At 45.2% G+C, this 10,897-nt stretch overlaps 1 protein-coding gene across 4 annotated transcripts in view; it reads right to left on the reverse strand.

Annotated features, from left to right (window-relative positions):
* The window catches only part of Hip1 (huntingtin interacting protein 1), a 154,776-nt gene that overhangs the window by 36,835 nt on the left and 107,044 nt on the right, over positions 1 to 10,897 (reverse strand). For all 4 annotated transcript variants that reach the window (XM_023714413.1, XM_004630442.2, XM_023714415.1 and 1 more), the window contains exons 3-4: positions 8,009 to 8,151; positions 7,738 to 7,794 (exon numbers count right to left, since the gene is read on the reverse strand). In XM_023714413.1, coding sequence (XP_023570181.1) covers positions 7,738 to 7,794; positions 8,009 to 8,151 — 200 coding nt within the window. The remainder of the gene's footprint in view (positions 1 to 7,737; positions 7,795 to 8,008; positions 8,152 to 10,897) is intronic.

A 10,897-nucleotide genomic window follows, 5' to 3' on the forward strand; every position in this document is an offset into this window, starting at 1 on the left:
GAGAGAGAGAGAGAGAGAGAGAGAGAGAGAGAGAGAGAGAGAGAGAGAGAAGGTTAGTGGCTGAAAATTTGGAATATACAGAAAAGCACATACATAAACATATCACCCTGGTCTTTTTTTTGTATGTGGTGGAACTGAGGATTGAACTCAGGCCCTTGCGCTTGCCAGGGAAGCGCTTATTCCACTGAGCCATCTCCCTGGGCCCTATCACCCTGTTTTTATACCACTAAGCATCACCATGGCTAACACCTGCTGGGTATAAAGCTTCCTTTTTTTTTTCAATTTTAAGAGCATTTTTAGGTTCACAGCAAAACTGAGTATACTGCATGGAGCAACTTACACTGTGCACCACCAGCACACAGAGCCTCCCCCGCCATTGCCTGCCCTCAGCAGAGAGGCACACTCATTTCAGTGATGAGCCCAAAGTGACAATTGCTGTCACCCAAGTCCAAGTTCGCAGTAGGGCGCACTCTCTGTGCTGCACATGCTATAGGTCGCGACAAAGCATGACACGATCTACCATGACAGCACCACACACTAGGATCTCAGTGTCCCCAAAACCCTCAGGGTGTCACCTTTATTCTTCTATCTAAAAATGGAATCAATGTACATTTTTCACCCAATGTACTGTGATGTGCTCTCGATCTTTCTTCTATATTACGTTTTTCCTTTGAGATGGGCTCTCCCCACGTTGCTCAGGTAGGTCTCAAATTTCCCCGGGTGATCTAGCCTCATCCTCCCGAGCAGGTGGGGCTATATCGGTTTGCATCATCATGCCTGAATAGCATCATTTTTAGTGGCTGCCCAGTTCCTTTTAAGTAAATACTGTAGTTTACTGAACTGATTCAATACATTCAAAGCAGGTGAACCTGATTCAAATAAGCTGAAAATTTTGCTGTTATAAGTTACATTTCAATGAACGTTTAAAATTTATATATAGCTAATAACTATAATAAAAACTGCGGTATTTCCGCCCATGCCGTCCTTATCCACTGGTCACATCCACCCAACACAACGAACATTTTCTTACAACTCAATCTTTTTTTCCTTGAGACTGGGTCCTGCTATGTTGCCGGATTGGCCATGCAGCCCACGCAATCTCCTGCCTCAGACGCCTGAGCACGGGGATGACAGAAGCACCACATGCCCAGCTTGCGGTACAATCCTGCATACGACTTGAGGACTTTCTTATGGTTAATTCGGGGCAAGAGTTTTTATTTAAGAATTTTAGTCTCCAACCTGATCACTCATAGTCCAACTAGGGGCTATTTCTTCTGTTCTACCTCTCTAAACACAGTAGAAAGAGTCTTCAGCTGGACTCCAGGTGATACAGAGGTTTGTTTTTTTTTTTTTTTTTATGGAACTGGGGATTGAACTGAGGCCCTTGCGCTTGCCAGGGAAGCGCTTATTCCACTGAGCCATTTCCCCGGCCCCAGTAAAGAGATCTTTAATGGTCCATGGTGGTGGGTCTGAAACACAAAGCCTCTTTGAGCCTTCCCACAGGATGGCCAAGTTAGCAGAGTGATACCCACAACTCCCAGGAACCTACAGAAAAGGAGGGATGTGGATTCCCAGGGGAGTCCTGCCCGCTTTAGTCTCTTTCTATTTATTTATTTATTTATTTACTTACTTATTTATGTTTGTGGAACTGGGAATTGAACTCAGGCCCCTGTGCTTGCCAGGCAAGTGTTTTTTCTACTGAGCTATCTCCCTGGCCCAACTTTCTAATTTTTTTATTCAGTCTCTTCCAAATGTGCCAGGTCCTCTAGGGGAGATTCCAGATAGGGCACCTACGGAGGGGAGGGATCAGGGGAAGGCAAAACATCAACATCACCCCTGCCAGTGCTTTCAGAATAGATTTTCTAGGAATGCTTCATATTTTATTAGCTGTTATGTAATATTTATTCATTCTAGAAAAATTGGAAATTGCTAGAAAGTGAAAAGATGAAGACGATTAACAGAAAAATGCACAAGGATGAGAAAGTAAGGACAATGGGGTGTGGTGGCACATGCCTGCAATTCCAAGGGTCATAGGGTTGAGGCCAGCCTGAGCAACTAGTGAGTCCTTGTCTCAAAAAGATCAAAAAGGAGCTGGAGCTGGAGCTCAGAACAAAGGATTCAGTATCTATTACCAAAATCAAAACACAAAAAGGCTCAGCTGTTTAGAGACTCTTAATCCAAGGTGAGAGACAGCAGTTGTGGTTTATATCTACATGTTTGCCAAGAGTCCCAGGCACGTGTAGGCATGGGTTTTTGAGAGGTGGCAAAATCAGTGGAGTGATGTAGCTAAATGTGCTGCTAGGAGGCGGGGCCTGGCTGGAAAATGTGGGTCACTGGCAGAGCGACCTAGAAGGGTTTCTCTCCCTCTTCCTCATCTGTCTTAGCTCTCTGCTTCCTGGATGCTGTGGTATTAGCAGCTTTTCCTCTGCTAGGCCTTCCTGCCTAGAGACCAGCTGACTATCAACTGAAACCTCTAAAAAAGGTGAACCAAAATAAATCTCTCCTCTTTTAAGTTGTGGGTGTTGGAAAATGTGTCAGAAAGTGACTAAGACAGAACTGCATAGGAAGAAAGGCCTAAAGGATCCTAGATTGAACAAGGCTAGAAACTTGGGTTGACTTTGCTACTGAAAAGGACTAAAGAAATAATAGGTTTTCTGGGTCTCAAGGTCTAGATAGTGACCAAGAAGTAGGACTCTGGCCTGCCCAGGTGCAAGAATTGAGTGGAAGGGTCAGGAGACTGCTCCTGGAGTGGTAGGTAGCTGAATTAGATAGAAATACTATAGGCAGTCAGACAGGGCCAGGCCGTCAAGGAGACAGCACCAAAGACAAAATACCTTGCAATTGTGAGGGAGACAGCTGCTCCCTCTGTGGGCCACACCAAAAGACCAAAGATCGAACAAATGCTGACCTCCCTAAAGATAGGCATCCGGATTGATCATCACCTTGAAGAAGCCAGGAAGTCGCTAATGTAACTGTCACCGGCTACTGGAGAAACTTCTGTCCTGTATGTTCTATATTCATGCCTGCTTGCTACATGACTCGCTTCCCCATTTGGTCCTAGATTTAATCAATTTTACCTGAGCACAAAGGTGCTTGTAACCTTATTGGTTGATCATAGTTTTGCCCCACCTTATGCCCACCTAAGTGAGTTGCCGTGTTGTCCACCTTAGATGCATGGTTTTACTCTATAAAATCGCTGGGAATGGTAGATTCCTGGGGGTAATCCACTTGGATCCCCCTTCTGCCCCTCTCTTGGATAGAAGCTTTCTTTCCCCCAATAAATATTCTGCTCTTAACCTTCATTTGTTCCTAAAATTCATTCTTTGATTTTAGACAACATGAACTCATCCCAGGTACCTTGCAAGTTGTGAGTTTCATTCCCCTATATGGGTACAAGGGAAGTAAGAGTAAGTTGAAAATCACATACATATATATGTGTGTGTGTGTGTGTGTGCACACACACACACACACACACACACCCTGGCACTCCTGAATAGAGGAATTCCTCCCTGAGGACTATTTCCTTAGAATGTTTTTATGACCAGAGAGAGGGAAAGGAAATATGCTCCTGAGAATTGGACCTACAAGCCAGGCCTCAAGGGGATCTTGCCAGAATTCATAAAACCTCCAGTTGAGAATTTAATTTAGAATGATCTTAATAGAAGCAAACAATAAGTCTCTCTGGAGAAATCTGCCTTTGTTACAGACTTCAAAGAATTTCCATAAGTAAAATCTCAAGAAAAACAAGTAGCTCACAGTAAAAAATACCTAAACGCAAAAGGAAAATACAAAGCATGAGCAAAATTCACCAGAAATGCCAGATGGCAGAAACATATCTCTAAGGGCTTCACGTGAGCCAGGCATGGTGGAGCATGCCTGTAAGCCTAGCATTTAGGAGGCTGAGGCAGGAGGATTGCCCTGAGCGCAGTGTCAGCCTGGACTACATATGCAAGCTCAAGGGCAGCCAGAACTACACAGCAAGACCCTGACTCGTAAAAACTAAATCAAACCAAACCACAAAAAACTTATATATAAAATAACTATGCTTATTATATCTATATATATGAGAGATTATTTCAAAGTATTTGTAAGGCATAAAAATTTAAAGATTACTATCCCCCCCCCCCCCAAAAAAAAAAAGGTAAGAGGGCTAGTGAGATAGCTCAGCGGACTAAGCACCTATTTAGGTAAGCGCAGGGACTGGGGTTTAATTCCCAGCACCACATACCATGCTGGCCCTGGCCCTGCCCCGGGCATGCTCAGCCAGTTGCCAGGACCCGGCATGGTGGCACACACCTGTAATCCCAGCGCTGAAGAGGCTGAGAGGATCACTACGAGTCTAAGCTACGTAGTGAGACCCTGCACCAAATACATAAATTAAAAAAAAAAAAAAAAAAGACAAGTATTGAAAGCAATGAAAAACACACTAACTAAAATAAAAAACTTTATGAAAACATTTAACAGCAGGCTAGCTCCAGCTGAAGAAGGAATAAGTGCGCTGAAATCCTCACCTGATGAAATTACCCAGATTGCAGGAGGGACCAGCAATAGAAACAAAGCAATGTAGCAGTTTAACAACACAGTAAAAATCACGGATAAAGCTCTAACCAATGTCTCAGAAAGGAAAGGGACCTTTGCAAAGGCAATATTTGAAGTGACAATCAGAAATGTTCGGGGCTGGGGAGATGGCTCAGTGGAATAAGCGCTTCCCTGGCAAGTGCAAGGGCCGGAGTTCAATCCCCGGTTCCGCACAAATAAAAAGAAAAGAAGAGAAAAGAAATGAAATGTTCATAGCTGATAAAAGATACAAAAATAGCCGGGCACACTGCTGAATACCTATAATCCTAAGCCCAGCACTGTGGAAAGCTGAGGCAGGAGCAGCACAAGTCTGAGCCTAGCCTGGGCAATTTAAATACTAGGATGGGATGTAACTCAGCATGGAAGCTTAGCGTTCAATACTCAGTATTGCAACAACCAAAATGACCACCAAAAAATCACAGATTAGCTTCAAATGAACAATGGTCAGTCTCACAGCCGACTTCCAAGAAAACAATGGAAGCTGGAAGTCTGTGGAAGGTTGACTTGAATAACAGTCTTCATGCGCTGAGAGAAAATAATTGTCGGCCTAGAATTCTAAACCAGAGAAGACAGCTTCCATGAATGAGGCTAAAACAAAGACCTTCTCACACAAACAAAAAGAGGTGTCTGTCACTAGCAGATTCTCAGTATACAAAGTTCTGGCAGAGAGGGCTGGGGAGATGGCTCAGTAGAATAAGCACTTGCTTAGCAAGCACAAGGGCCTGAGTTCAAGCCCTAGTTCTGAAAAAAAAAAAAAAAAAAAAAAAAAAAAAAAAAAAAAAATCTAGCAGAATTAATTCAGGCAGAAAGTGAGACCAGGTGAAAGGTCTGAGAAGGGTACAAAATAAAATACAACCTTCAGTTTATAAAGAGAAAGCATACAACATTAATAGCATACAAACTGAGGTAATGAATGTTATTAAAATATTAAGGTCTTTGTGTTCTACAGGAAACAGATAGATACAAAATTTAGACCCTGATAAACCAAGCAAGCATTTTGTTGTTATAGGGGGCCTGTCGGTTAGCTCAGTTGTTTCATGCCTTACTAGGCTTGCCCTTAAGGCAGCCTGAGCCAGACAAAAAAAAATCTTTCCCATTTTGTTATTAAGGAATATACTGACAATTTTAAAAAACAGAATTTTAAAAATGCCCTAACAAGTAATGAAGAGAAAAACAGAATGATAAAAACAAAAATCCAGTCAACCTGAAAGAAGGCAAGGAAAAAGTAGAATAAAAACAGATGAGACCAATAGGAAAGCACAATATGGGGGATGTGGGGACTGAGGGTGTAGCTTAGTGGTAGAGACCTGGAGTACAATCCTAAGCACCAAAAAAGAATCCTAAACCAAACCAAAAATAAAAATAAAAAAAAGAGACATAAACCTAAATATATCCTGTATTATAATAAATATAAGTGGACCAAATACCCAGTTAAAAGACAAAGATTGCCATCATGAATAAAACAAAAACCAAAACTGTTTGTAGCCAACCTCAATAACATAACAAGATCTCATCTCAAAAACCAAACCAAAATAAAAAATCCAACTATAGTAAGTGCTATTTATTTATTTGGTACTGGGAATCAAGCTTAGGACCCTGTGCTTGCTCGTCAGGTATGCGCTGTGCTGTTGAGTTATAGCCCCAGCATAGGAAATGCTATTTAAAAGCATTCCTAAAAGACAAGACTATAGTGAAGTTGAAAGTAAAGGAATAATGCATGCCTACAATCCCGGTACTGAGGAGGCTGAGGCAGGAGTACTGCTATGCATTTAAGGTCAGCTTGAACTACAGTGAGATTCTGTCTGAAAAAAAAAAAAAAAGAGGGGCCGGGGAGATGGCTCAGTGGAATAAGCACTTCCCTGGTAAGCGCAAGGGCCTGAGTTCAATCCCCGGTTCTGCCAAAAAAAAAGGGCTGGTGAGATAGCTCAGCAGGACTAAGTGCCTGCTTAGGCAAGCACAGAGACAAGGGCTTCATCCCCAGCACCACATGCCGTGCCAGCCCTGCCCCCGGGCAAGCTGAGTAGGCTGAGACCAGGTACGGTGGTGCACGCCTGTAATCCCAGCACTGGAGAGGCTGAAAACAGGAGGATCACTGTGAGTCCAGGCTGCGTAGTGAGACCCTGTACCATATACATTAAAAAAAAAAAAAAAAAAGAAAGAAAAAGAAAAGATAAAAGAATGGCAAAAGATATCCTGGGAAAATTCTAGAGCTGTATAGGTCATAGAGAATATCTGGTCACAAATCTCAGCTCTGTCCAGATAACACAGCTTGTGATTTCAGGATAAACCACTTTCTTCTCTGGACCTGTTCTCCCCTACGGCCAGACTGTACTAGGTAATTCATGAGTGCTGTATACAGCTAAGACCAAAGGGAAAGGCTGCAGTGTGGCTCTCAGCCAGTGTGGGGCAAATGGCCTCTGCACGACCAGTCGGGAGTTCTTCATGGTGTAGGTCAGCACTGCCTCACATATGTACCCTTGGTCATCAGACTCCAAAGGGACCCAGGAGTGTGCACAACATGCCTTTCAAACGACTTTAATGTTGCCACATACCTCCGCTCTCATCCTAAGGCACTGAAAATCCCCAGCTAGGAAAAAACAGTGGGGGATTGGGACGAACAATTTATTTAAAAAAAATTATTTATTATTTGGTACAGGGTCTCACTACACAGTTCAGACTCATAGTGATCCTCTTGTCTCAGCCTCCCCAGCACTGCGATTACAGGCATGCACCACCACATCCAGTTTTGGTGGCTGGCATGGCAGACATGGCATGTGGTACTGGAGATCGAACCTTGGTCCTTGTGCTTGCTAGGCAGGTGCTTAGACTGCTGAGCTATCTCTCCAGCCCCAGTATTAAGAATTTAAAATGTCAATTCTCAATATCCTGTAGCCACCAAAGAAAAACTCTGGCAATGCCCTTGCTAACCCTGAACAGCTTTGAGACATGTACAGCCACAGTAGGAGAGGCTGGAGGCCCTGGAACTTTTCTGCAGCTTCCTGGCACTCAAGCAAGACAGTGGACATGGTGGTACTATCTGGTGGCATCCTTAGCTCCTTCCTGATGCATATGGGAGCAATTCTAAACAAGGTGTAAGAGAAAGATTTGTTCCATCCCATAGCCCTGGTTTTGGGGCCCCAGATACATCTCCAAACTCACCCACATCCTGCTCATGTCACTCAATTCATTTTTGTATCTCAGGGAGTCCTTCAGAACCTGGGGAGGGAAGAGGAGAGCCATAAGGGAACAGAAGGGACAGCTAGAGCACAGCCCAGCTAGGCCTGGACAGGCAGATCAGGAGAGGTGTTTCCACCTCTCTGGTAACCTAGAGGGCAGAAGGGGGCAGAGGAACCCCCTTGAAGCCCCAGCGGTCACTTTCCCCACAGGCTTCTCTGGCTCCCGAGCCTCCCCTCCATCCCCAGGAACTCACATTTGGGTGTCCATCACGGAGAAGTTTGTGGAAGACGTGGCAGAACTTCCAGCAGAGCATGGCATTGCTGGAGAGAGGCAGCCGGTTGACGACGGACCAGAAGGTCTGAGCCCCCTTCTCATGGTGGGTGCCCAAGATGCACGGTGAGGGGAGTCATGGAAAGCAATGGTGTGGGCCCTGCCGTAGGTAGCCAATGCCCTGGACAGGACAGCAACTAGCTACTGAGGAGCGTCAGCGAGCTCCTGAGGTAACACAGCACCACTTCTGAGGGACGAGGACACTTGGGACATCGCTCATTGCTAAGGCCCAGAGATCTGGGCATTCATTCTCACAACTTTTGAGCTGATGGCAATAAAATACCCTTTTCTGGTGAGGTCTGTCTTGTAAGAAAATTTCCTCAGGGACAGAAGCACCTTGAAAGAGAGCGTTTCTTCCTAACTTGTACACATGTCCCCAGGGCCAGGAGCAGGTCCTGGCTTGCCCTCCTCTGGGAGGGCCAAGTAGGTGATGGGACCTTCAGGAAATAAACACAGCTAATATTTTAACAATATGCGACACCTTCTCAGAATTCTTCCTTAGAGATTACTAAGAGAAGCTGAGGGCTGGGGGCTGTAGCACAGCATGCACGAAGCCCTAGGTTCTATCTTTAATACTACAAAAATGAGTGCATGTATATAAGCAAGGGTTGCTGCAGTGCTCCATTCCAGACCCTGGGCCATGTGGGGAGTCCTCCACCCTGACCAGCTAATTCTCTGGGGTCCTCTTATTGTCAGCGCCTACAAACCCTCACCAGTCAGCCAACCCTCCTTGTCCCTTTGAAAGTCTTCATCTAAAACACCCTTTCTGCAGTTTCCAAATGCCTGGAGTCCCCACCTCTTCCATCAGTCTTCCTGGCATTCTTCAGGGACACCTTCCAAGCACTGCACTTGGCTCCTGGGGCCACTCCTTTCCTGACCCAACTCCAAACACGCACACCACCTGCAGCCCGCCTGCTGCAGTCAGCACGTAAGAACATCCATCTGGCTTTACATGCTTTCTGCTTTAGCACTCAGATCTCGGTCAATAAGAGAACCATTGCTGGAGGAGCGGTTTCTAAGAGTCTTCGCTTAATGAGGCCTCAAGGCCCCCTTTCCAAGCCCCAGCAGCCCTGAGCAAGCCCTCGGCTCAGATGGGAAGCCTCTTCATCCAAGCACAGGTGAGGAGCCTGGTACTGTAAGGGAAAATGCCTCGACTGGGGTCATCTCAGAGAGCAATGACTCATTTGGAACCCATGTTTTGCTCCTGCGCTGAAGGTGCCACACAACTCCTTCCCTGGATGAAACTGTCATTCTGAGAGGGGTGGCTGTGAACACAGCTGCTGGGCTGAGAAGCTGAAATCAGCTTTTGGTGTTGGAGCAGTTTTGCACATCACTCAGGAATCCACACTTTGGGCCTACACTCTGAGGAGAAAGGAGCAGGCAGGAGGCGACGGCTGCCTCCTCGGGCTCCTCACTGTACCCAGCAGCCTCTGTCTACACATAAACCACGCATTCTGAAAGAAGCCAGGAAACCTGCCTAGCATTCTCTGGTTTTAGGAGCCTTTTTCTGACCCCTAAAGTATTTGTCAGGTCCTGCAACACGTGCTCAGAGAGAAAAATAATACAATAAGACTCAGTCCCAGGCCCTTCAGGAGTAGACGGCATGGTAGGAGACCAGCCCGTATGCAGGTAGGCATCTACGATAAATGATTGAACTATATCTCTGAAGTCAGATAGTTAATGCTTACTCCATGGGGATCCAGAAGAGTGATAAAAGAACTGTCAAAGGATGATCTTTCATCTATTTAACTGGGCATTTTAAACCTGTATTATAGGGAGTTGATGTTTTCAACATCTATCGACCATACAGAAATTGCCCATTCGGAGGGATTCACAAAGTAACAGAGCCAGAATGTTCACTCCGTAAAACTTTCTTTGGGCAACTCTTTAATGGAAATTGAGGACCCGAGACCCTAACTAAGGTCTCGGAATGAGCCAGGGGGCCCTCATCCCAGGTACTCTCTCACCAAGGACTGGCCTCTCTGAACCCACAGATCTCCAGGATGAAGCAGTCCTCAGCCTCTGCCAACTGCCTGTCTCCAAACTGACCACACATCCTCAGCAAGGAGAGGTCAGACCGAAGTCTTCTACTGGGCCACTTAAAATAAGGGTTCTTGTTGCTTTCCTGTATTTTTAATCCTGGTGAGGGAGGACAAAGTATGCTGCAGTAAAGGACAGTGGGTAGGCCTTAGGAGCCTAAAGGAAAAATTTGAAACCTCTAGCTTTACTTGATTTCATTTCTGATCTTAGAAGTTGCTTAGCTAAACAAAATGTATTTTACACATACTACCTTTGGTAATACCTCTAAGGTCAAGTTAATGGGTGGGTTTGCTTTTTTTTTTTTTTTTTTTTTTTATGTTTTTGGTACAGGGTCTCACTACGCAGCTCAGACTCATAGTGATCCTCCTGCTTTCAGCCTTCCCAGCGCTGGGATTACAGGCATGTGCCACCACACCCGGACTTGTTCGCCAGCTCAGTGAACCCCAGGGTTGGGGCCAGCACAATATGTAGGACCGGGATTAGTTCGCTGAGCTATCTCACTGGTCCCAGTGGTGTTGTTTTGTTTTTGTTACTGGGGGTTAAACCCTAGTGGGCTTTCCCACTAGGCTATGTTCCTACACCTTGAAAAATTTCTTTGAGATAGGATTTCACTAAATTGGTCATGCTGGGCTCAAACTTGTGATCTTCCTGCTTCAGCCTCCCAGAGGCTGGAATTATAGGTGTGTGCCACCACATCTGGCTTGATTAAATCTTTCTTTTCTTTTTTTTCTTTTCTTTTCTTTTCTTTTCCTTTCTTTCCCTCCCCTCCCCT

This window comes from Octodon degus, unplaced genomic scaffold (genome assembly GCF_000260255.1).
Source record: "Octodon degus isolate 3935 unplaced genomic scaffold, OctDeg1.0 scaffold00035, whole genome shotgun sequence".
Lineage (NCBI taxonomy): Eukaryota > Metazoa > Chordata > Mammalia > Rodentia > Octodontidae > Octodon > Octodon degus.